The sequence below is a fragment of the Phycodurus eques genome, chromosome 15 (assembly GCF_024500275.1).
Source record: "Phycodurus eques isolate BA_2022a chromosome 15, UOR_Pequ_1.1, whole genome shotgun sequence".
Taxonomy (NCBI): domain Eukaryota; kingdom Metazoa; phylum Chordata; class Actinopteri; order Syngnathiformes; family Syngnathidae; genus Phycodurus; species Phycodurus eques.
Window position 1 is genome coordinate 17,152,431 of NC_084539.1, and position 26,106 is coordinate 17,178,536.

The window sequence follows — 26,106 nt, forward strand, 5'->3', positions numbered from 1 at the left end:
TATATATATATATATATATATATATATATATATATATATATATGTCATAATATGACTACTGCTATTCTTGTAAAATGGCTTTTTTCCCTTTTATATTTTTCAAATTCATCTTGAAACATGATGACATTGTTCTCATAATATTACAGCTTTTTATTGCAAAATAAATACTTTGTTCTCATAAAATACCACCACAATACAGTGGGCGAGGGACCGATAATAATTGATGGCCATTATAATTGCCATGAAAAAAAAAACAACAATAAGTGTGGGGGAAAAACACACAGACACACACACGCACGCACACACACACACACACACACACACATACTGGATATATAATCTGCAAATAGGTGAATCTGCGGATACCAAGCCATGAATATGTGGGGGTCCGCTGTACATCCCACCAGGCATCCTGCAATTATGAGATCATTACATTCTGCAGGTGTGTCTAATGGTAAGCTTATGTCGGCATCTTCCTGCATCCTCTATTAAAGTAGCTCAAATTCTTCCGCTCTGTTACACTGAGGAAACTACTGAATGCTAACAGAGAGATATCTTCTTCCTGTTTTGTTTGTGCACTTCCTCTTTTTGTGCTAAAAAAAAAGAAAGAAAGAAAGAAAGAAAGAAATGGCCATGTCAGCAACTAGAAAGCAAGTATTGTTTTGTTTTGTCTGTTTTTGTTTGGTTTTGTTTTGTTTTTGAACGTCCATGAGGAAATCACATGCACCGGCTGCTAATAGCAGGCAGATTCCAAACTGAAATGAAACACTACGTGATGCTATAAAGATGCTAACTTTAGCCACATGGCGTGATTGCTTAACACTGTAGAGGCCTCTCCCACACAATATGTTTACAGTGCTCTTTTTACATGGGAAAAGGTGCAGTTGCAGCGGATATCAACAGAAATGCATAGATAATTTTGTTCCTTGTCACTTGTTACTAGGCAGAATTTGTATGAATTTGTAGTATGTTGTTATAAACAATGTATATCATTATATACATAGTTAAATTATAATATACTCAAATGTAAAAAAAATAAATAAACAAGAATGAAATTCTTGTTTATTTTCACCATAGGCCCATTTGCTGTACCTGGTGGGGCACTATAACTCTTGCCCCTTTTAAAATTCTATATTTAACTGCATGACCCGGCAGTGGGGTGGAATGAAGGACACCAAGCATCTCTCTCTTCCTTTGGGAAAAATGGAAATAGAGGAATTTGTCCAGCTGCTCTTCCTGTGTGTGCTCTCTTGTTTATTCTTCCGTGTTTCTTGCAGAAAACACCACCATTCCCAACTTACACGAAGTCAAGGAGAACATGACTATGGGAACCACGCTCGTGTCCAATCCCAGCGGCGGATTCTTGGTAAGCTGCCCATTACCGTACCATATGTATGTGAAAACTCTATACCATAAATAATAGCGTGTTCACAGGACCTTTGCACTCATTGGTGGGAATTTAAGGCCCGCCGCTCCCTGTTTCACCCGCTGTGCTATGGGAATGTGACAGGATGCTGTGAATCAAGTGTGGAAATGCAGTAACTGAACTTTTTATAGAAATTAACTCACAAATCTAATTGTTTCATCACGCGTGCCATTCTCATGATAGTTTAGTAGGCTTTCATACCTGAGATTATGTCATTCAGTGACAAATGACATCGGTCTTGAAAGACAAAGGTTTGTTTTTGAAGAATTTTGTATGATTTTATGGGATAAATTATCTTATTCATAGAAAAACTGCCATCATTTCCGGGTTGCTTGAAAATTAAACATTGAAAATACAAAAATAAAAAATTGAAAATTAAAATTGTTTTATTTTTGGGTTCCCTGGGGGGAGAAAACTGTTCAAATACACTTTTATTCCCCCATTAAACCCAAAAATGATGGCAGTTGTCTGCGGAAAAATTTCATTTCGTGAATCAAATCCTTCTAAATTGTTTAAAAATAATAAATATACATAATAATTAAAAATAATAATGATAATTCCTTTTTTTTAATAGCATCATTTTTAAAATGAAATTAAAATATCAATAAATTGTTCAAAAATGGCCGGCACGGTGGACGACTGTTTAGCACATCTGCCTCATGTTCTGGGGACCGGGGTTCAAATCTCGGCCCCGCCTGTGTGGAGTTTGCATGTTCTCCCCGTGCCTGGGTGGGTTTTCTCCGGGCACTCCGGTTTCCTCCCACACCCCAAAAACATGCATGGTAGGGTTATTGAAGACTGTAAATTGCCCTTAGGTGTGAATGTGAGTGCGACTGGTTGTTTGTTTGTTTGTGCGCTGCGATCGGCTGGCGACCGGATCAGGGTGTACCCCGCCTCCCGCCCGAAGATAGCTGGAATAGGCTCCAGCAGCCCGGCACGCTTGTGAGGATAAAGCGGTATTGAAAACGGATGGATGGATGGATGTTCAAAAATGTTATGACTTCATTATTATTTCAGATGATTTGAAAAAACTTTTTTTGTATTTTTTTGTAATTTTATTCGACTAAACTTAAGACTTTTCTTCTAATATTATGAATATATTCTTTAAAAAAATGATAACTTTATTACAATGTCATAAACAATTGAAATTAAATTGGAAAAGTCCGTTCTCACAACTTTAGTCGGATTTTATATGAAAGATTTAGTCATCATTTTGGGGTTACTTAGAGGCTAAGTAAGCCAAAAGAAATATTCAAGTCACCCAAAAATGATTTATTTTTAAACATTTTTTTTTTTTACGAATCACATAATTAAGGATGTACTGCATGTGTTCAGTTCACTGTGTTTTGCTTGTCATATGCCAATTTTGTATGTGTTTTGTATGCGTGACTGTAGGCATGTGGTCCGCAGTATGGTTACATGTGCGGTCAGCAGCAGTACATCTCGGGGGTTTGCGCCAACGTCAGTTCGTCCTTCCAGGTTCTCAGCTCGGTGGCACCGGGTGTTCAAGGTATGCCATCCCATCTCTCAAATCAGCTGATTGTAGCAGTGCTCTCCGTTTATTCCCAATTCTCTCTTCCCAAAGTGAAGAAGATTAGCGCATTCTTTTCACGTAAACATGTGACATGCCCGTACGCCACTTCTATTGAAGGGGAAAGAGAATGCTGGGCCTTTCCTTTTTTGGTCATACAGTGAGACCGAAAGGTTGGGCCAGAGGGTTAGAGTTAGGTTTAGTTTAAGGGTTAGGATTAAAGTTAGGTTTTCACGTACATGGTAGACTGGCGTGAACTGTGAACTTCTGATTTATGGGTTAGGTTTAGGAGTTTGGGTTCCATTCATGGCTAGTTTTATGGTCAAGGTTGTGGTTAGGTTTAAGGTTAGGGTTAGTTATTTATGCAGTCCCACAAGTCTCCCCAAGCAACACATGCATGGTAAATTATTTGTACATTTCTTGACTTTTTTTCTTCCAGAGTGTGCCAAGGAGCTGGACATCGTGATTGTCCTGGACGGCTCCAACAGCATCTACCCGTGGACCAGCATCATCGATTTCCTGGTCCGCTTCATCGAGAACATTCAAATCGGACCCAAACTCTCGCAAGTCAGTTTTACCGACTGCTGCTGCTCTTCAATGCAGCATGTTAATTTTTTGTCCTCTCTGAGCTGTGAATAGTTATTTTTATTACGCTTGCATCAATCTGGCTCAGAGCATGTGGACTTTTCCAGAGGCGAAACTCTGGAAAGTCATCTGGAAAGTCACCTCCTGAGTCTGAGACCACATCCTTGGCAGGCTGCAGACGCGACGTTGAAGTGGAGAAGAGAAAGAGGGGAAAATAAAAGTTTCTTTGGTGTTTTCCAGGTAGGCATTGTGTCCTACGGCGAGACGGTGACCCACCGCGTCAACCTGAGCCAGTTCGACAACACTGCCGCCCTGCTGGATTTCGTACGTGAGCTCCCACAGCAGACCGGCTTCAAAACAATGACTTTCCTGGGCATTGACACTGCCAGGTACCGCGCCCAAAAACTTTATTTTCGCTCACAGCGGTCGCCTATGAGTCACAATACACTAATCAGAATAGCCGCCCAGGCAATGACATCCAAATGCTCTTGAAAGACAGCAGCACACCCACAGCTTATCCTAATGATTCAAAACTGATGTGAAAGTATGCATGCATTTTCATCTCTGTTTGAATGGCAAATAGTCCACATGTGTAGCTTGTGGCTAGTTATCCTAGACTAGCTTATATTATGGTTTTGTTTTGACTGGAAAATTCAAAAGGTTCCACTTGGGGCTATTGTTAGCTGAGCCTATCTTACATTAAAGTCTCATTTTGACTTGAAAATGGCTTGTGGCAGCTTGTGGCTAGCTAGATGGCCTTACCTTATGTTAAAGTCTCATTTTGAATGAAAATGGTCCAAAAGTCCAGTTTGTGGCTAGCTTGCTGAACTTACCTTATGTTAAAGTCTTGTTTTGAATGAAAATGGTCAAAAATTTATTTTGTGGCAAATTAGCCTTGTCTATCTTACATTGAAGTCTTGCTCTGACAGGAAAGTGGTCCAAATGTTCAACTAGCATTATAGCCTTATATTTAAGTCTTGTTTTTACTGGATAATTGTCAATACGTCCTGCCAGTGAAGAGACAGGCGAGCCTTGCTGGAGATATTGTAGCGTAGTTCATGTTAAAAGTCTTGTTTTGACTGGCTAGCTAGAAAACTAGAAAAGCAACAGGTTTGCCTAGCATAGCTTAGTCTTGTTTTGACAAGAAAATGGTCAAAACGTCCACCTCGGAGTTAGTAAACCCAGTCCATCTCACATTAAAATCTTATTTTGCTAAGCTAACTGTCTGCTGAAGTCACATACAGATTTTTTTTTTACAAATCCTCTGGCTTTCTGTTAGCTCATGGCAGTCGCCTATGAGTCACAAGACTCTAATTATAAATTCCGGGCCTTGGCAATGACATCCAAACTGCACACCCACTACTCGTCCAAATGACACCAAACTGGTGTGAAAGTAAGCATACTTTTTCTGCCTTTCCAGGAGGGAGGCGTTCATGCCGGAGCGAGGTGCCCGACCTGGCGTGAAGAAAGTGATGGTGATCGTGACCGATGGAGAATCGCATGATTTCCACAACCTCAACCCGGTCATCGGTGACTGCGAGGAGGATGGCATCGAGAGGTTTGGCATCGCTGTAGGTGGAAACTGCCTTTGTGTTGTTTTCGTACAAGGCTAGTGGTTGTGTGGCTACCACAAATAAATCAAGGAAAATATTCCATGTGAGCTAAGCCAATCTTATTTTAAATTAAAATCATCTTTTTACTGGAAAGTGGTCAAAAAATTCAGCTAGTGGCTAGTAAGCATCACCTATCTTATTATTATCTTGTTTTGACTGGAAAACAATAAAAAGAAAAACATCTAGCTAGTTGCCTAGTTAGCATATCCTAGTTTACATTAAACCTAGTGAGGATAAGCGGAACAGAAAATGGATGGATGGATGTGACTCAGCCATATGTAGAACTGTCAAAAGTCTTAGGTGCAAATGTTCTGGTCTCCAGGTTCTGGGTGACTACAACCGACAGAACAAGAGCGCTGAGGAAGTGCAGAAATTCATCAAGGAGATCGCATCCATCTCTAGTCAGCCACTACGTGATCACTTCTTTAACGTGTCAGATGAGGTGGCGCTGTTGACCATCGTGGATGCGCTGGGCAGCAAGATCTTTGCCCTGGAAGGTAATCAAGGATACATGGTGGTCGTCTACGCACCATACATTTCTTACATTTTTACTTTTTTCTCCCTGCAGCTACGACCGGCAATTTCACCTCGTCATTCGACATGGAAATGTCGCAAGCTGGGTTTAGCGCACATGCTTCCAAAGTAAGTCCGTAGCCAAGACATTTACGGTCTCTAAGTGTTTAACAGGGCGTACAAAAGAATAGCTCCTCCAAACCAGCCCAGTCTCTATGGGGGTCACGCTAACGCTTCCAGAAACAAAATCTGGTGTCTTCTTATCAAGCCAACACACCAATCCATAGAGTAGACTGTGAGTTACTTAATAATAATGCTATATAGCACTTTTCTAAGGACGCAAAGACGCTGCACAATTACATGCATTATTCAGCCACTCCTCAGTCACACCCTGGTGGTGGTAAGCTACTGGTGTAGCCACAGCTGCCCTGGGGCAGTGTGACGGAAACGTGGCTGCCATTCTGCACCTACGGCCCATCCAACCACCACCAAACATTCATTCGTTGGCAGTGTGGGTTAAGTGTCACGCCCAGGGACACTGGCGATCCTCCCGCTGCAGGTTGTACGCTTACCCTGTGCACCACGCCACCCACTTGAACTCCTGCACCTATGGCAAGACTTAGAACCATGGTCTCCAACCGTAAGTTGTGAGTTACTCTCTACTTGCCTGATAAATTACACCAGTTAATGGAATTGAAGCTGGATCTGGGCTGGTGGACTATTGTGGCATCCCAGTTCCCGTGGGCGTTATGTTATTTGATAACTGAAGCGATGAACTCAATCACAAGTGTTATCTCAGGCGCATCGTTACCCTTTGGGGATTCGCCTTGCCGATTGACGATTCCAGAAACACGACCCTCTGTGTCTTCCCGTCGAGACGCCGCACTGATGCCGTTTTGTCTGATTGCACAAACACGAGAAAGCACAAGGCGTGGAGTCAGGCGGCGGCTTTGGGATGAATCCAAAACTTTCTGCTGTTCACATGCCTCCCGCGTTCATTCATTAGTCGTTTCCTACTGTATGTGTGTTTAAAAACACCCAGCTTCCCTCTGGTGTCTCTTGCCCGCCTCCTGACCCCTAAGTTTATCAACTCCCCGATCATGTGTTCTGTACTTTCTCTCGCTCTCTGTCTGTGTATGACTCGTCTCAATGACGGCAAACAAACTGATTTGTTCTTCTTGTTGCTGCGTGAGGCCCCGACTTTAACAGTCACGGGTAGAAGGAGCATCCTGACGTACTGTATTTAATTACGCCTGTTTCCCAGCCCTTCCTGTTAGACAAACATCTTTCCAGTACACAAAACACATGGGTTATATTTAGGGCTGAGTACAAACGTAGCATGAACTACTTTGTCAATCTGTTGAAAATAAAGATCCAGGTACTAGAAGGTAAAACAGTAGTGAACAGTTCAATCAACTTTGAAAAATTCATGGAAAATATGCTCTGCCTTAGCGCCGGACGCAGCTTCACAGTGCCCACTTTGTGCTCTCTTTTCTTTCCCTCAGTCTCGTCTTGGATACAAAAATGCCCCTTGTACTCCATTGTTTTTTTTCCCAATGGAGTTTCCTGCGGCATCTAAATAGATATTAAAGTTCGTCATGCTTTCCGGTGTCATCCATAGGACGGCTTGCTACTGGGAGCGGTGGGAGCATATGACTGGAACGGCACTGTGATAATGTCCAACGGCGAGGGAGCCATTTATCCAGACAAGAACCATTTCTTTGACCCTGAAAGTGAAGCCGGGTATGAAAGACTGGCCGGCTATCTTGGTGAGTCCATAAAGAAATTTCAGTGTTTACGCATTTGTCTGAAGTTAGTGTTTAGCTTCCACCGACATCTTACAGCTGCTGGATAAATATGCAGTTTTTCAGTCTAATTTACTTTGGCCACAGATGCCTGACTCTTGTTCTGTACTCGATGTCACATCAATAATATACGCCACTTTGCCTGCACATCTCCATGCCTTTTATGGTCTGTAACAGCAACCCTGGAATTTTGATATTGATTTATTTAATCAAGCTGTCGTTATGAAGAGCACACTCCACTGATTCTGCGTTCTGGGCTAGTGTACCGTAAACTCAGCTGTTGGCAAAGCCGCTCTCACTTAATGCTTTTTGTTTGCCTCCCTTTGTGTCATTCTCAGCTGTCGGCCGTGGATTGTCCTGCCAATTCCCCGTGTTTTATTGCTTCCTGCTTGAAAAGTGAGACGTAAACATTTCGGGCGTGTGTTTGTTCCTGTAGGTTACGACGTCCAGTCGGCGTCCACCCCCGATGGGGTGCTGTACATCACGGGGGCGCCGCGGTACAACCACACGGGCCGCGTTGTCATCTACCGGCTGAAGGACAAGGACGTTGTCATCTCGCAGACGCTCGGAGGGGAACAGGTGAGATCTGAAGAAGTGAGGTCTGCTTTAGGCTCCATCACTCGGTTGAAAGACACTGAAGGTTGTCCACTCATCCATCCATTTTCTAAAGCAAAAGCAAATGAATTTGGGCAAGAGGCATGTTACATCCTGGACTGGTTGCCAGTCAGACAGACGGTGTCCATAGGTGAGAATGTGAGTGTGAATACTTGTTTATCTTCATGTGCCCTGTGATTAGCTGGCAACCAGTCCACAAAGTACAGTACCAGCTCACCTGCCAACCTAGTGAGAATAAGTGGTATAGAGGATGGATGGATGGGCTATGTCATTCGTGGATGAGGTAAAAAAGGAAAGACAATTGTTCAAATTTGTACGTAAAATCTAGATATAAAATTGTTTCTTTTAATAATAAAGTCATTCATTCGTTCTCAGTTTGTATTTTGCGATAATTAATTGTAGTTAAGTTTATTTAATAACAAAGTAATTCTTCGTCATTTTTGTTTTATTTATAATTAATTGAATTTTCATGAATTGTTTTTATTTTTTAAATGTTTAAAATACTTTTTAAAATCTTGATTAACCAATTATTATCTGATGTATATTTCAAAAAACATTTTCGCTGTTAGGCGGAAACCTTATATGGTCAATTTCATATTTTTTTTTTTTACAAATCGATATTATTGGTCTGTCCCCACATCGTATTCTTATTTTTACCCATTATTAGCAATTTAAACTGTTGAAAAATAGCTTGGGAACAACTCGATTAACTCTCTTGAATGCTTAAACAGTCTGAGAAGTGTTTTGGTAAACTCTGTTCTCTTCCCTCATTCTGCGGAAGCCGTGCAGCATTTTGTGCTGCCCATGTCTAAACAAGTCAGATGTAAATTGTTTATTTGAGCAATTAACGAGCCTCTTCTGCCCTGGTCGCAGATCGGTTCGTACTTTGGCAGCGTGCTGCAGACTCTGGACGTGGACGGCGACTCATACACAGACCTCCTGTTGGTGGGCGCTCCCATGTTCATGGGCTCCGACAGAGACGAGCAGGGCCAAGTGTACGTCTACAAGCTCAAGCAGGTAGACTGTAAAGTGAAACGTACAGTAATACTGCATAGTAGTCCCCTCCACATTCGTGAGTTACAATTTTTTAGGTGGGAACCTAACCTTTGTAGTTGCTACAAAAACTTGTATATTATTAACATAATTTTTTACCTTTTTTGTGCTCTTTCTGACATGCCATAAGATGCCACAAGATGGCGCCAAAGCCCTGTCTCAATAGGAAAATCGTAAAGTTTGTCCAAAAAAGTATGTTCAAGTGATACATCTGACAGACAAGCTTTGTATGTCGGGGAGGAGCTAAGGTTAGTGTGGGTTGTTACGGAGAGTGCACGGGTACTTCCGTTGCATTTCTTTTTCATTTAAATATTTGTAAGCCATTTATTTGTAAAGGTTACTGTAAGACAAGTTTGAAATGATATTAAAGTATTTTGTAATCATAATATAGTATGGGCGGCACGGTGAATGTGTGGTTAGAGCGTTTGCCTCACAGTTCGGAGGACCGGGGTTCAATCCCCGGCCCCGCCTGTGTGGAGTTTGCATGTTCTCCCCGTGCCTGCTTTGGTTTCCTCCAACATCCCCAAAACATGCATGATAGGTTAATTGAAGACTCTAAATTGCCCGTAGGTGTGAATGTGAGTGCGAATGGTTGTTTGTTTGTATATGCCCTGCGATTGGCTGGCAACCAGTTCAGGGTGTACCCCGCCTCCTGCCCGACGATAGCTGGGATAGGCTCCACAGCGCTCCCACGACCCTTGTGAGGATAAGCGGCTCAGATAATGGATGGATGAATATAGTATGGTATATTTGCATTTTAAATATTAACAGGCATTTTAAAAAAAGAAATTGGGGTCTCACAATGACAGTAAACCCCCTGCGAATAGCCATTACTGGTCATCACTGTCAATGTTTATATTTGCCTGTATTAATAGTTTATACTGTAAATATACCAAAAACTATCATTTCAAAACACTTTGATATATTTCAAATTAATCTTACACCATTACCCTTACAAATAAACTCCTGACAGATTATTTTATTTGGAAAAAAAATACATCAGAAGGGTGCATGTACTGTACATACACATACGGAGAAGACTTCTGACTTCCACTAACAACCCAGGCTAAACTCAGCGCCTCCCCGGCAGACAAAGCTTGTCTCGCTCTATCACTTCAACATCCTTCTTTGAGACCAATTCCTCTTCAGAACTCCATTGCTCTCGCTACAGGACGGCCACTTTGCCCACGAATTCACACTAAAGCCGGTCAACCAGTCATGCTGCAGCGTCAGCTCGTCCGGCTGCACACACAAAAACGAGCCGTGCGGCGCCCGTTTCGGCACGGCCATCGCCGCCGTGTCTGACCTCAACCTGGACGGCTTCAACGACGTGGCCATAGGAGCGCCCTTCGAAAACGACCACAGAGGGGGCGTGTACATCTACCACGGCGACAGCAAGCGGTCGCTCAAAGAGAAGTTTGTGCAGGTCAGTGCCGGCGGCTGATCAAACGTAGATTTGTTCTATTCAACCACATCCAATCGGTCCCACGTTGTCTCTGTAGCACATCCCAGCGGGTGGAAATGACGATAAGATGAAGTTCTTTGGTCAGTCCATACATGGAGTCATGGATCTCAATGGAGACGGAATCACCGATGTGACTATCGGGGGACTCGGAGGGGCATCATTGTTCTGGTGAGACATTGAACACGGAGGCCTTTAAAAAGAAAATGGTGAAAATAATCTGTATGTTTTCAAAATAAAGTTCAAGAAAAATGTTTAGTTTAGTTTAGAAAAATACACAAAGTATTCTAATTTTGAGTAAAAAACATTTTTTTTCAAGAAAAAAGTAGTATGATTTCAAGACAGAAAGTTTATTTTCAAGGGAAAAAAGTAGTATAATTCTGGGAAAATAGTATTCTATTTCTTTTGAAAAATAATTGTATTTTCATGAAAAATGTCAGTATCTTTTTGAGAACAAAAAAGTATTCTATTTTCCAGATTTGTTTTTCTACTTTTGAGTAATTTTTGTGTCTTTTCGAGAACAAGTATTCTATTTTCCCGAAACCAGTTGTATGTTTTTGAGGGAAAACCTAATATCATTTAAAGATATATATTTTTTTTAATAAAATAATATATTTCTATAAAAAGGTTGATATTTTTCTTATAAGAATAAATGTATGAGTTTGAGAAAAACATTTAGGAAATTTGAGGAAAGTCATAAATTGAATTGAATACTGTATATTCTTTTAAAAATGTACCACTTGGTTCAGTCTGAAGGTGTTTGATTGGGTTCCTTCACGAAAAAAGTCATATGATTTAAAATATAAACTGTACAACTCGGTGGAAACATGTCTAGTCTCCTCACGTTTACACAGAAAGGGTTTGACGCTGTTCTTCCACACCAACCCCTCTAAGCATGCCTTTAAACACCTTGCTTTGTGCCCTGGAGAACCATCATCCCTTCCCCAAACACTAAGTGGAAAACATACAGAACATATGTCTTGTAAGGGTTTTTTTCCCCAACCCTTGCTCATGTAATGAATCGATAAAGAGGTGTGTCTCAATACTTCTGTCTGTACATATTCCACTCAGCAGCATTTTAAGCTGAGTATCATCTCATGTTGTTGGCTTGCTTCATTTAGACAACTGAACACGTCCCATTGGATTTGTACAATGTAGACTTGAAATCGTCGACTTCCTGGAGGTGTCTCTCTTAAAAGCCTTACTAGCTTCCAGGCCAGTGTTCCTTACTCTAATATGTATCGCCATAGCACGGACATGTACTGTACATAATTAATGATGAACCGTGGCAAAATAGCATTTCTGGCTCCCAAACGAGAGGTTGGGTGTCCCTGCGTTTGCCATGACTCAATCTCGCAGGCATGGGAGAATGCCCTCCCACACTTTTTTTTGTTCTTCCTGAGCTGTGTGAAAATTACATCCCCCAAGTGGCTTCCAGTTGGAAATAGGATTTGGCAGCAGTGCTGGCCCGTTTCTCCTTGGGCTTGTTGGCCATGTTTTATGCTTATCGCGCATCTGTTGCCTCCCTCAGAGACACTCTGCAAGTCTCTGTACTTTTTGCACTTTAGAAATCATCAATAGCACTGACCAAAAAATGGGCTTTGAATTAAAAGAAAGTTTGAGTTTTTGTTATTCTGGGGACGTTTGATGATTGTATTCCCAGGAGAGTCCAATTAACTCATTCACTGCCAGCTGTTTTCAAAGCAGCGTCCCCATCACGTTTTTACAGTTTTTAACTGTTTCATCCCTAATGCAAACGCCAACTCGGGTGTTTCTTTGACACGCTCAGGTCCAGAGACGTGGCGGAGCTCCGTGCCAACCTGACGTTCGACCCTGCCAAGATCAACCTGCAGCAGGCCCAGTACCAGTGCGAACACCTGGGACGCAAATCTGTGTGTGTTACCACAGACGTGTGTTTCGTCTACAGCGTCAAATCCGACAAGCAGGATCTGAAGACCAAAGCAGGTGAGACTCTTTGGTTATTCTAGCATTGTGGCGTCATTTCACGTTTTTCGTAACGTCTCCCGCAGTGATTCGTTACGATCTAACTCTGGATGCTCTGCGGGCGAAAGCCAGGGCTTCTTTTGTCAACTCGGACGACAAGAGCGACCGACGGATTTCCAGAACGGTTGCCGTGGAGGACCGACGGATCACTTGCGCAAGGGAGATGTTCATGATGTCGGTGAGCAAAGGACGGTAGAAGATTGGCTCATATGCATAGCATTAATAACTATTATTGACTACATGAAGTTAGGGGGGAAATGTCATGTATTTGGGGGGGAAATAATAATACGAGAGCAGCATAATGACCATTAAATTGAAGAAAAAAGTCAGACTAAAATAGTTGAATTCATTCATCATTCATTTTATTTTATTATGTCATTAGTCAATGTTTTTATAAAGTACAATATTATAGTGCTATTTTTCCTCGTTAAAATACATATTCCAATATTGGGAGCGCTGGAACAGATGAATGGTATTTCCATGAGGAAAGACAATTTGAGATATGAATGTTTTGAGATACGAGGGTGGTCACAGAATGAATTCAATTCTTATCTAAAGAGACCACTGTATTTTTTGTGTGTGTGGGGGGTGGTGTTATTTTTTAGGCCAAAAAAAAAACCATACTTTTGTCAAGTTTAAAAATACATGAGAATTACAGTAACAAGACTACAATTAAATTTACAAGTGCCTTAGTTATCGGTTACAAGTGGTCCCACTTCACAGACTCTTCAACATAAATCAAGCAGCCTTTGTATGTCACGTTTGCACTTTTGGACATTTGTGACCGCGTCTGCAGTATCTGTTTGCTGTTGTGTTCACTGTAGCCCGTGCAATCCTTTGATTAGCTTCCCTCTGGCACAACACACAGGAACTAATCAGTGGAAACAGCTGCAGCTCTTCTGTAGTGTGTGTGCGCGAGTGTGTGTGTGTGCGCGCGTGTGTGTGTGTGTGTGTGTGTGTGTGTGTGTGTGTGTGCGCTTGCACGCACATGATTTCCTGTCTTTTTTTGGTGTTTAAATTCACCTCCCTAAATCCAGAGTTGGGGACACTGAAAAGAAACACTAAACTACAAATTAAAGTCGGAATCTTACGAGGATAAGGTTGTACATTTCCCCCCGCCCCCAAAAAAAGCCATGTATTTTGAGGGAAAAGTAATATATTTTTGAGAAAACAGACATATATTGGCCCAAATTTTATTTTCAAGAACATGTTTTATACATTTGAGAAAAAGTCATATTTTGGGGGGGGGGGGGGGGAAGGAGTTGAAATGTTTTCAATTTATGACCAAAAGATGACATTTTTGAGTAAAATAGATATTTTTTCAAGAAGAAATATATACACATATTTCTAACGAAATATGTTATAATAAAATGTGTATTTTCAGGAAAACATTTAAAATTTTTGAGAAAAAAAATACTTAGAATTAAAACATTTTGGGGGGAAAAAACTCATGAGTCAAAAGTCGAAAAAAGTCAAATATTTCCAAGGAATCTTTTTGTAAATATTCATAGGAAAGAAATTGTATCTTCTTTTTTAGGAAAAGTTTTATATTTTGAAGAAAAAGTCATATTTTCAAGAGCAAAACATCTCATCGAGCAGTCATTTTTATGAAGTGACATTACCTTACGATTGTATAGAAAGTCTTTACATTTCGACTGACCTTGTAAAATGTCTAAATTGTTCTCATACGTATACAACTTTGTGCTTGAAACGTCAGATCTACTGGATACCACGTCTGCTCTGCAGAATATCATTGTACTTCTCTGACGCTTCATTTTTCGGTCTACTGCGGTGAAAAATATAGAAGAGAATAACAAGTCCTTCTCGTCTTTTCACAAGGCCCGACTGGACTTCCGTGACCCTCTCATGGTGTCGCTGGACTTTGGACTGGTCAACGAAGACCAAGGCCCGGTCCTGGATGAAAGCCTGCCCACGTCCATTAACAAGACGGTAAGTTCTCGGCTCCAGATCTGCAAAATATTTGTGGGACATCAGCGTTCCGATAGCGCTTTCAATACTCTTTTTTTGTTGTTTTGTCATTTTCTTTTATGGGCCTCAGCTCCCCAAATGTTAGCATGTGGAACAGCCCACAACCAGCTTTCATCTTGCAATAGTTTCAACACGTCTTCCCACACCCCCACACGCTAACTTAGAGGCTTTCCAAGCAATAGTGGTCGTGATGAGCGATGTGTCCAGATAACGAGGAAGCAAGTATTCGCCTCTTGATATGGGAATGAAACAAATGGGGTCTTCTTCTGTTATTGTTATGAAAAGGAAGCAACCAGGAAATCACCAGACGGAAGCTACAGTTGCTCGTCTGCTGAATATTATATTACAGTCTAGCGGTCAGTCCGTGCCACATGCTGTATCTTCATACTCTGAGACTGGGAACAAACTGCACTGTGACCCATGAAACACTACGGAGGGGGTGAGAGAAGGCAAAGGAAATTAAGGTCATGCATGAGGACCCTTTTTACTCAAGTGTACAAACAAACAGAAAATGTTATTTTTCTCATTTTTTTCCATTGCTCACTTCATGATGATCCGGTGTGCTGGAGACCACCCTCTAACACCAAAGTTGTTCCCAAACGCTGCAACGTTCACCCCTGAAAGTGCTTTAGTAAATGTAATGGGGGGGGGGGTCTCCCGTAGCCGAGAATATAAGTAAATGTATATAAATATAATGACATTCCAGGTTTGAAATGAAATAATATAACATTCTGGGCTTCAAATAGAAAAAGATAAAATTCCAGGTCTGTGCTATAACATGAAAAACTTTAATTGTATAGAAAAATACAAGGGGTAGAAATAAAATGAAATATTAATTTGTAGTTTTGAAATAATTGAATTAAACTAGATTGCAGGTCTGAGCTAATATAGTACAACAACAACAACAACAAAATAACATTTAATTTAAAAAAAATAAATACAGGTGTGGGCTTAAAGTAAAGGAGAATAAAATGTTAGGTCTACACACTGTAATACGTCTGTGCTCTCAATGAAATCAGGTCTGGGCTCAAACAACAACAAAAATAAGTAATCTTTTTAAAAAAAAAAATCGAGGTTTGGTCAAAATATAATATGAATATATATTTGTAAAAATAATTTAATTAAATGAAATTTAACTGTAAAATATAATAAAATAAAATTCCAGGTCTGTGCTTCAACAACAAAAACTAAAATGAAATAAAAATCCAGGTGTGGTCACATTAAAACAAAATATGAATTTACATTCTTAAAGACTAATCAAATTGAATGAATTACCAGTAGATGTAATTATGAAATAGAATAAAATTTTATTAAATTCCAGAACTAGACTGTAATAACAAACCAAACAAACAAACAAAACTCTAATATAATAAAAATCAAAGTTTGGGCACAAAATGAAATGAATTGAAATTAGATAAGATTTTAGGTCGAGAGTAGAACAACAATAAAATAGAATAAAATAAAATACAATACATCTGAACTCTGTTAATTCATTTTAAAAAAAACTACATAATAAAATAGAACATAATTCAATTGTATTAAATAGAATTCCAGGCATGTGCTTTAACAACAACAAAATAAAATCATCAAGTCTCTCTGAAGCATGTGGGAAAATGTGTTAGATGAAACTATAGTTGGGATTTTTGGCCACAGTCCAAAAAGGTAATCTGAAACATTATAGATATGCTGCAGTATTATTGCCTTAACACTCACCCTTATGTCTAATACTGTAGCACACATGTTCAGTATTTAAGCTTTCCTATTCTTGTAGATTCCCTTGGTAGACTGTGGCAGCGACCAGCGGTGCATCGCTGACCTCTCCCTCCAAGCAGAGCCCAGCGTAACAGGGTGAGCCCACGTGCATAAAACACACTTAGGAAGTTCGAGTTCACGCATTTTCTCAAACCGCTGCAGTTTTATGAGCCTTGCCCGACCTTCCGCTGAATGGCTACCCTCTTGTGGCGGATCGGTTGTAAGTTCAGGGTCTTCCTTTGCTGTCTTCCAGCTTGGTGATCCGAGCCAAGAAGGACAAACTGGACGTGAACATCCGCGTGAGAAACAGCAAAGACAACGCCTACAACACCAAAGTGGTCGTCAGCTTCACGCCAAACATCAACTACGTCAAAGTGGAGGTGAGACCTTTAAAGACCTTTTTTTTTTTTTTTTCCCGGCCAGTCTGTGACATGATGTCATCAAAATACCACAGTCTGAAGTAAGTCACATATGTGCAAGTCATAAGTCATAACCTTTAAGTTTCTAGCAAGTCCCAAGTTACTGTGGCAAAAATAAAAACAAGTCGACTCTCCTCTATGGGTGGAACCGATTAGTCGATACGTCGACTTTACCACTCCACAATGGCAGTTATAGCTTGAAGTCGACTAATCGCCAATCAAGTGTTTCGGCATTAACAGCACGGACGTGTCACTGAAATCAACAGGTGGTCGATCGGCGCAGCAAACTAGCAGCGGTGCCTCAAGCGTGTGGAAATAGTTTACTAAAAATGAGACCTGTGCCATGTACACTTGCAAAATATGCAAGTCTATCTTCAAATATTACAAAAAGCACAAGTGCTATTATGAAGCACCCTTTGAAAATCCGAGCTGACAAACAGGCTTAAATGGAAAACACTTATACAAAATCCGACATGGCGTAGGACACATTTGTTTTTGTTTACTGCTGCTTCCTTGTTCCTCAGTCAGGTCGCTTCTTGATTGGCTACATTCCGTTTCCCGTCACAAATCACGGCGTCACGACTCGGGCGGCGTCGGCTTTCCCGGCATACGTGAAGATTTTTGGTTGTAAATATTGAACGTTTAATATTTAAGATTGTCGACCCCGACCCGTTTTGGACCGTATTATCAGGGCAAATTCACTCAGACCACAGGATAATCGTATAAAATAATCTAATGAAACATAAAATAATCTTTTTGTTGTCCTTGGTCAGGAAGGGCAAAATTGAGAAAAAAATAGCCCGATTATCTTTATAAGTGTACCAGGTAAAAGACGATGAAATGAAGACAAGCGGTGGTCTTGCATGACCCTTTCATGCAGAGGAACTTTCAGCAAGGAGAACGACCATTCTTGATAGTTGGGATATTTTGACTGAAGCGTTTCAGAGAAACCTGGGAACAGTTTTAAATTGTGGGGGGGAAAAAAAAAAAACTGCATACGTTTCTGTGAAGAGTGTTTTTAAACAACTTCCGTGGCGATTGACCTTGTTTTCCTTTGGAATGTCAGCCGGACAAAGACTGCACTCTGAATCACACCAAAGTGGAATGTGCGGTGGGGTACCCCTTCCTGGGGAGCGATGTGGAGGTACCGCTTGAAAACGAGCAAACACGCATCAACTTGTCTCAGTGCTTTTGTTCTTCAAGACGCTATGTGATGTCCACAGGAAGCTTTCAAGGTAAAGTTCGAGGTGAATCCTAATCACATCCATCACAACATACAAATCAACGTGACAGCCACAAGGTAAAGCCCCCTTGAATCACATTAAAATGACATAAAACGATACTGTGCTTGTCCTCATAAAGTGTGTGTCTGTGTGTGTGTGTGTGTGTGTGTGTGTTATTCTCCACAGCGATAGCGAAGAGCTTACCTCCACCCTCAACGACAACACGGTGCACATCTCCATCCCCGTCAAGTACGAGGCCGGGCTCGTGTTCACTGTGTGAGTGCGCTTTAAACGCTGTCGTTTCTTAGTTACCGTCGGTAAAGGCGGAAATCGTGCATTCATCTGTTGTCAACTAATTGAATTTAATTAACATAGCGGTCAATAAAATTCAATTCAATCTAACAGCAACACAGAAACAATTACATCAAAAAAATCCAATCCAATAGAATAGAATAGAATTAATTGCATTGGACTAAATTTCCCATAAATGTAATATTTTAATTCCGTGAGTGAGAATTTTTTTCTGTGAAATTAAATTAATATATCTGGTCTCAAAATAAAATAAAATAAAATAAATCAAAGTTTTGGCTGAAAATAAAATACAATACAATTAAATTCCAGGTGTTGGTAATAACAACAGTAACATTAAATAAAATAAAATTCCAGATCTGGGGTCAAAATGAGATAAAATTCTGCACTTTCACAAGAACAAAATTGTAATTAAAATCCAGGTGTGGGCTCAAAATAAACAACAGCAATAACATTAAAATCTAATCTAGGTCTTGGCAGCTCCGATTAAAATGCAAAAATTCAGGCCTGGTCTCAAAATGAGATAAAATTCTGCACTATGACAAAAAAATTAAACAACAAAATAAAAAACCTGGTATAGGCTGGTAATTCAAAAATAAGTTAAGTAATTAACTGTACCTTTGTCAGAAATGACTCATATGTATTCAAATGATTTACTGTTTCTATTTTACTATTTCTATTTCTAGTTTTTCTATTTTTGCCTTTGATGTTGTTATCAAAACTGCCACTTTTTGGCATCCAATTTTTGGGGTACAGGCTGTAGTTGGGCGGCATCTATAATGTGGAGGGAGACACACCGCAGATTATGTTGTATGATGATCGATATAATTAAACATTAGTAATCAAATATCAATATGTATGCATTCTTTCCAGGCGTCCAGTGGACGAGCATGTGGTGGTGAAAGAGGGCGAGCAGTACTTGGGTGTGTTCAACGACACCCGCATGATCGGCGAGGAGGTCAACATCAGCTACACAGTAAGACTTCAAATAAAGAGTATAATTTTCTTGGCTCAAAATTCTACAGAAATCAACTACTGTATTTAAACATTAAAAACGATGTTAGAATTGATTTTTTTCAAAAACTAAAAATGTATCCTTTTATAGGTTTAATATTGAACATTTTGAAGCATTTCAGTGACAGAAGATTTCTCTGAGGTTAAATGTAGAATCTTCAACTATTTCCATGTTTAAAAGAAAACTGACATAAATATAAATAAAAATGACAGACAATTATACATTTTCTTGGATTAGAATGTCAAACGTTCAAGTTTGTCAATATTAAAAAATAAATTGATTGAAAAAAAAGAAAATGAAGGATTTGTTAGGGTTAAGATGTACAATTTTCAAGCCTTACAAAATTCAAAATTAAACTGACAGATATTTTTTCTGGGTTTAAAATGTAAATTTAACATTTAAAAAGCAAACATTTACAAAAAATGAAGTTATATTTTGTAAGCGTTAAAATTGAAGATTTCAACATTAAAAATGTTATTATACATTGGCTAAAAAAAAAAGAAAATTATTCACGTTCTTTGCTTAATCTGTACAATTTTCAGTTGTTTTCAATGTTGAAAATAGAATTGACCAAAACAAAAAAGAAACTTAATAAATCCCTAGGGTTAAAATGCAGCTTTGTTCAGTATTTCAGTGAGTGCCCAATATTTGTTTTCCATTAATAAGCGGTATAGAAAATGGACGGATGGATGATTCTACTCATGATGAGGGGTTATTCTTTGTATTTTCTCACATGGCCTCTCCTGTATGTGCCTCAGGTGGAGAAAGCAGGTGATAAAGTGACTCCTCCCCTCGATCTGAAGGTGACCTACCCTGAGCTGTCGCCTCGTAACAATTACTTGCTGTACTTGACGCACGTCATCACCAGCCCGCAGGCAAGCGGCACCACCACCACCATCACTACACTTGTTTATACAAGTGGGAGAAGATACGTGTTCCAATGGGCTTTTCTCCTCTTCGCAGATGAAATGTGACGCGGCCGCTTCGATCAACCCTCTTAATCTCAACCCGGACGTCATAAAACCCAATCCAAACAAAGAAACGCTCAGCGTCTTTCTTCTGGTGGGTGGCATATATATTTGTGTGTGCGTGGCGGGGTGTGCATTCTCCCGCCCTCCTCACTGGGTCTGTTTGAATTGCACCGCAGAGCTGCGACAACCTTCCGTGCGCCTCATTCAAATGCTTCATCCCGGAGGCCAAAATCAGTCAGGTCAACATTACCTTCAGAGTGTGGAAGCCCACATTCATCAAGGTGGGTCCAAGATAACTGATTATTTTATTAATATCAAAGATGTTTTTTTGAAAAATTGTATTACAATTGTTTTCAAAATATATTTTCATTTAAAAAAAATTTTTTTTTCATTAAACCCCAGTATCACCTGTCCAGTTTCCCCCCACAATTGTTTTAATTATTTAAAAAAATATATTATTACCTCACATTTTCACAATCAGTATAATTTGTTTCAGAATCACACACACACACACACACACACACACACACACACACAGACACACGAATACACATTCACACACACCCACACACACACAGTATATACACGTTTATATATATAGTAAAGAAAAAATAATGGTGCCAAAAGTAGGATGGCATCTGTGGTATTCCCAGTTTAACAAACTATTGTTAGACAGGTAATTTCCACTGTCACAATTTGTGACTAACACTAGATTCTGTTGATGTTTTTGTCAATGTGATTGATACTCCTGGGAAATGGTGTCAGAAGTGGGATCCACGATGACTTCAAGGGTGTAACCAGACAATCAAAACAATAAACGCGAGTTAAAATCCAGTTTGATGGTAGAAATCTTCAAAATTCTTTGGGAAGTGGTTTCAGAAGTGGCATGCCACCTGCAGTGATGGAGTATGTCTACTATCGTCTGTTGATTGGTCGATGTTTAGATGTGGACTGATGGTATTGCTCCTCAAAATGGTGATTGCAGCAGGATCTGTGATCACTTCAAAGTTGTAGCCAGACAGTGTACAGATTCTTTAAACCCTTTAGTTGCAGATTTGTGGTACTCGAGAAAAAAAAAGGTGCCAGAAATGGGGTTGCATCTGTGGTGTTCCCAGTTTAACAAATGTTTGGTAGTTAGGTCATTGCCACTGTCAAAATGTGTGATTCTACCAGAATAACACAGTAATACTGTACTTTAACTCTAGATTATGTTGATGTTGTTGTGTATGTGATTGAAAGTGCTACTCCTGGCAAATGGTTTCAGAAGTGGGGTCCGCGAAGACTTCATGGGTGGAGCCAGACAGTGTGCAGTTTTTTTTTTACTTTGTGTGAAATTGATGGCAGGACTTCCCAGAGTTTTGTATGAAATGGTGTCAGAAGTAGGATCCATGTGGACTTCAAGGTGTATCCACTGTACCGTTTTTTAACCCAATATATGCGGATTCAAATATGGGTTGATGGTCTTATTTCTCAAAGTTCTGTGGTAAATGGTGTCAGAAGTGGGATTAGGGAGGACATCCAATTTGTAGCCAGACACTTTACAGTTGTTTTAAGTACAATATAAGTGGGTCATATCCAGGTTGATTCGGGTACTCCTTTAGAGATCTATGAAAAATGGTGTCAGACGTGGGATGCCATCATACCATACTGCTTTTTGACATTCCTACTGTATGGCTACTGACTACAGCGCAATGGTGGGGTGGTTTCAATGACCTGAAAGGATCTGTCTGATTTTTGATGATTTTATTTATTTTATTTTTTTTTGTGGGGTGGGGGATCTTTCAGGCGGACTTTTCCAGTCTGTACATGCTGGTGAACGCCACCCTGGGGAGCAGAAACACAGATCTATTTGTGCTGAGCACCAGTGACAGCACTAGAACTGTGAGTTGGCCCTTGCGCATATGTATTTTATTTATTAAAGACAATATAATACGTGACTTGTTTTGGTCCCCCATCAGGTGAAGATCCAAGTCTCCAAGGAGAGCTCAGGGGGAATCCCGATATGGATCATCATCATCAGCATCCTTATAGGCCTTCTCATTTTAGCGCTAGTCATCTTCGCTCTGTGGAAGGTAACGCTAACACACTGAAATTAAGACTACATTAGTGCCTTGAGATATGAGGAATTCGTTCCGTAACCCCACTCGTATCTTAAAACGCATACTGTATCTCAAATAATCTTTCCCCTTTGAATTGAATGGAAATGACAATTAATCCGTTCCAGCACCACCCAAAAATAACACGCACACAAAATTTGCCTTTTAAAGGTTCCATGCTGCCAAAATCCAAATAGTTTTACTGTTTTATGCATAACATATGTCAAAATGTGCCACTGTATGTGCCGCTTATCAGCAGCTATTGCTGTAAACTAACGCTAATCTATGCATTCAACAAAACGAGCGCCGGTAAAGACAAAAGCTTATTCACCCGTGGAGGCAACACTTTATACACCACACTGTGTGTATGTGGTGGATGGACACATCACCAAACACAAATATCCCACCCGTAGCAACTGAGTCAACAACTTTTCATTTCCTAGTGTTACATTTCAAAATATTTCATAAAAGAGTAAACAACAAGCCTTATGTTGCTCAATTCATTCTTTCAAGCATCTTTCAACAATTTCCGAGTACCATTTTTGCAATTTCCATCGGTGATCGTTGTTGTCTTCTCCCGCAGATGGGCTTCTTTAAGCGAAAATCCCGGGAGTTGTCCAAGGAGGAAATGATGGATTGAGGCTTACACGTGAACAGGAAGTGAGCGCCACTTCTGGAGTCACTTAAAAAAAAAAAAAAAAAAAACACTTTGAGTGTGTGACGACACACAACGACTACCTTGGAGTGCAAAAAGCCATTCAACGGAGCCCATCACTGATACGGGCAAAGTCCATGTTTGCATTTGGACTGTTATGCACTTCAATTGGAAAAAAAGAATGCACTTTTTTTGCTATGACCATCCAAAGTGGCGACATCACCACGTGTGCTGTACAGACTCTATATGACAGGGATGGGGCACCTTTTTCTTATTTCAGTTTCCGTAAAGTGTTGTATCATTATCAGGCTCTTGGAATCACTGTTTATTGTTATGTCAGCATGGCCGAAGTCTTACCAATTTTGGCACACACACGAGTATCCTGGTGAAAATACACATATTTTAGGGGTCCCAGACATTGCTTCTAAAACCTCACTCTGTAGTGTCCCCTAAAAATGTTTAAACTAAATAGCCCCCAACCCCAGTCTCACAGAGCCACACGAAATATGGTGAACATGTCTCCCGTGACGGCATGGTGGTCGACTGGTTAGCACACCTGAGCGGGGTTCAAATCCCGGGTCCCTCTGAGGAGTTTGCATGTTCTCCCCGTGCCTGTGTGGGTTTACTCCGGGCACTCCGGTTTCCTCCCACATCCCAAAAACGTGCATGGTAGGTTGATTGAGGACTCTAAATTGTCCTTAGGTGTGAATGTGTGCGCAAATGGTTGTTTGTTTATACGTATCCTGCCATTGGCTGGTGACCAATTAAGGGTGTACCCCGCCTCTCGCCCGAAGTTAGCTGGGATAGGCTCCAGCACGCCCGCGACCCTTTTGATGATAAAGCGGTACAGAAAATGGATGGATGGATGTCTCCCATGACAGGACGCACAAAAAGGTCTCACGGGCCCATGTCTGGAATTGAACAGGAAGTCACCCACTTTGGGTGAATTACATTAAAAAGGTGCCTAAAATTTTAGAGAGCAATTAGCCCCTCACACCAGTGTTACTCATCAATATGAAACTGGGAGGACATGTTGATCACGACAGGATGACGGGATGCACAAAACGACGGGATGCACAAAAAAGTCTCAAAGATCCGTGACCGAAATTAAACAAGAAGTCGGCCATTTTGAATGAATTACTTGAAGATGGTGCCAAAGAGCACATGATAAGGAGCAAGAGAGTTTCAGCGATCAGTATGAAATTGGGTGGACATGTCGCTCATGGCAGGACAAGGACCCATGCCTGAAATTGAACAGTAAATTGGCCATTTTGAGTAAATTCTGTGAAAAAAGTGCCTAGAAATTTAGAGAGAGAGAAAAAAATAGCCCCTGACACTAGTTTCACCGGTCAACACGAAATTTGATTGACACGTCTGTTTTGACATTAAGCACAAAAGCCATTCTTGGTGAATGCTTTGAAAAAGGCACCCTAGAAAGACCCAGACAGCAGTTTTACCAATCAAGATGAAAATAGGTGGATATGTCTATAGCAAGACATAAAAAGTCTCAAGGACCCGTACCCAAAATTGAACAGGAAGTCCACCATTTTGGTTTGAAACAGCCACTTTGGACCAGGATGCTCATACTCTCCTGCGAGAGAATTCGCCCTGAAGGGCTGCTTCAAGCCCAGACTTCCTGTTTTATTTCCAGCATGGGACCTTGCGACTTTTTGTAAAAGAGGGTGCGAGGGCCCGTCCATCGCTGTACACAGCTTTAATGAAATATTCTCATCATTGGTGCGTTAAATGTTTTTTTCCTGTTGTGGCTGCAGGTTTCCCCACCCCAGAGACACTGTATGTATATTTGAACATTTTCCAGCATGCTAGCGTCATGGCACATTTCTTCACATCCTGTTTTTTTTTTAATATATTTTATTTTGCCAAAAGATCCAACTATTTGTATGTCCTTTTTGTTTGGTCTTTTTTCTTTAATCCCATAACCTCCGACTTTACTGTAAATATCACAAAATTTAAGCTTCAAAATGTACATAAATGTTTTTGGGTTTTTTTGGCTGTCGTTGCTGCAATAATTCATGTAATTTAAGAGACGTCGCCCACAAGCCTTGTTTTTGTACTCAGGTATTATGACATATGTTATAATGTAGACACTAATTAGACGTAGATGATGTTTTTTTTTTTTTTTTTTTTAAAGTTCTTTGTCCGTTTTCACCTATTTGCATAGATAGACTAAATGTGGTCTGGAATCACTTATTTTCTTTTATAAGAGCTCAAAGCAAAACGAACGACACTGCTGTGAAATCTTCAATGTGATGATGCACTGGTTTGTTTTGTCGAGCTGTCTCACTTCCTAGTCAACACACACAAACTGAATGAATGCTCTGTATGAAATAAAAGCTTTTTTTTTTTTTAACTCGACTGTTAATTGCATATTTTGACAGACGTAGCATATTATATTTGTAAAGAAGAATGTGTGATACAGCTCTTGTATGAGAATGTCTAGGTGTATGCAGATTTTGTAAATTCAAATGTCATATATACTGTGTTCTTTATGTAACATATTTTAAATCTATTCAGTTTGTTATCTGTATTACAGTGTATACATATTTCAAAACAAATTTAAATCTATTTTCAAGTTTACCATTTTTTTTTACTTTAGTATCTTTTTTCAGCCTAATGCTTTTTTATTTGCATATTTTTTTCAAATAAATGAAAACATGTATTGGCTTCACAACTTTTAAATGGTTGATTACTGTAGTTTGTATATATTATCATTTTATTGTTAAAAGTTTTTTTCAATTACCTTTGGATTAACTGGAGCATTTTGTTTGCACATTTTGCCATGTAAATACAGAAAAAAATATTTTTTAATTACACTACAAATTAATAAAAAAAATAGATTACCAAATAAATGCATGAGAAGGTCTTTCTTTGTTAAAAGTTAAAGTTGAAATATTACCAAATAAAGAAAGGAGTCTTCTTTATGAAAAACATTCAACTTTAAAAGTAGAAAATAACAAGTAATTGCAGGAAAAATTTATTACAGTTTAAAAAGATTATTATTTTTAGTTAAACAAAAATATTTAATGAAAATTTTTAATTCAACCAAATA

General features: G+C 39.8%; 1 protein-coding gene across 1 annotated transcript in view; it reads left to right on the plus strand.

Annotated features, from left to right (window-relative positions):
* The window catches only part of itga1 (integrin, alpha 1), a 48,553-nt gene extending 22,888 nt beyond the window's left edge, over window positions 1-25,665 (plus strand). Inside the window, exons 4-30 of the mRNA XM_061698588.1 lie at window positions 1,278-1,366; window positions 2,822-2,936; window positions 3,397-3,524; window positions 3,783-3,931; window positions 4,963-5,113; window positions 5,478-5,652; window positions 5,724-5,797; window positions 7,290-7,437; window positions 7,910-8,052; window positions 8,962-9,105; window positions 10,313-10,567; window positions 10,644-10,774; window positions 12,393-12,568; window positions 12,634-12,785; window positions 14,447-14,557; window positions 16,368-16,444; window positions 16,602-16,728; window positions 17,834-17,911; window positions 17,991-18,067; window positions 18,177-18,266; window positions 19,173-19,275; window positions 20,073-20,189; window positions 20,278-20,376; window positions 20,462-20,566; window positions 22,071-22,166; window positions 22,244-22,357; window positions 22,965-25,665. Coding sequence (XP_061554572.1) covers window positions 1,278-1,366; window positions 2,822-2,936; window positions 3,397-3,524; window positions 3,783-3,931; window positions 4,963-5,113; window positions 5,478-5,652; window positions 5,724-5,797; window positions 7,290-7,437; window positions 7,910-8,052; window positions 8,962-9,105; window positions 10,313-10,567; window positions 10,644-10,774; window positions 12,393-12,568; window positions 12,634-12,785; window positions 14,447-14,557; window positions 16,368-16,444; window positions 16,602-16,728; window positions 17,834-17,911; window positions 17,991-18,067; window positions 18,177-18,266; window positions 19,173-19,275; window positions 20,073-20,189; window positions 20,278-20,376; window positions 20,462-20,566; window positions 22,071-22,166; window positions 22,244-22,357; window positions 22,965-23,021 — 3,281 coding nt within the window. The 3' untranslated portion in view covers window positions 23,022-25,665. The remainder of the gene's footprint in view (window positions 1-1,277; window positions 1,367-2,821; window positions 2,937-3,396; window positions 3,525-3,782; window positions 3,932-4,962; window positions 5,114-5,477; window positions 5,653-5,723; window positions 5,798-7,289; window positions 7,438-7,909; window positions 8,053-8,961; window positions 9,106-10,312; window positions 10,568-10,643; window positions 10,775-12,392; window positions 12,569-12,633; window positions 12,786-14,446; window positions 14,558-16,367; window positions 16,445-16,601; window positions 16,729-17,833; window positions 17,912-17,990; window positions 18,068-18,176; window positions 18,267-19,172; window positions 19,276-20,072; window positions 20,190-20,277; window positions 20,377-20,461; window positions 20,567-22,070; window positions 22,167-22,243; window positions 22,358-22,964) is intronic.
* The last annotated feature ends 441 nt before the right edge of the window (window positions 25,666-26,106 follow it).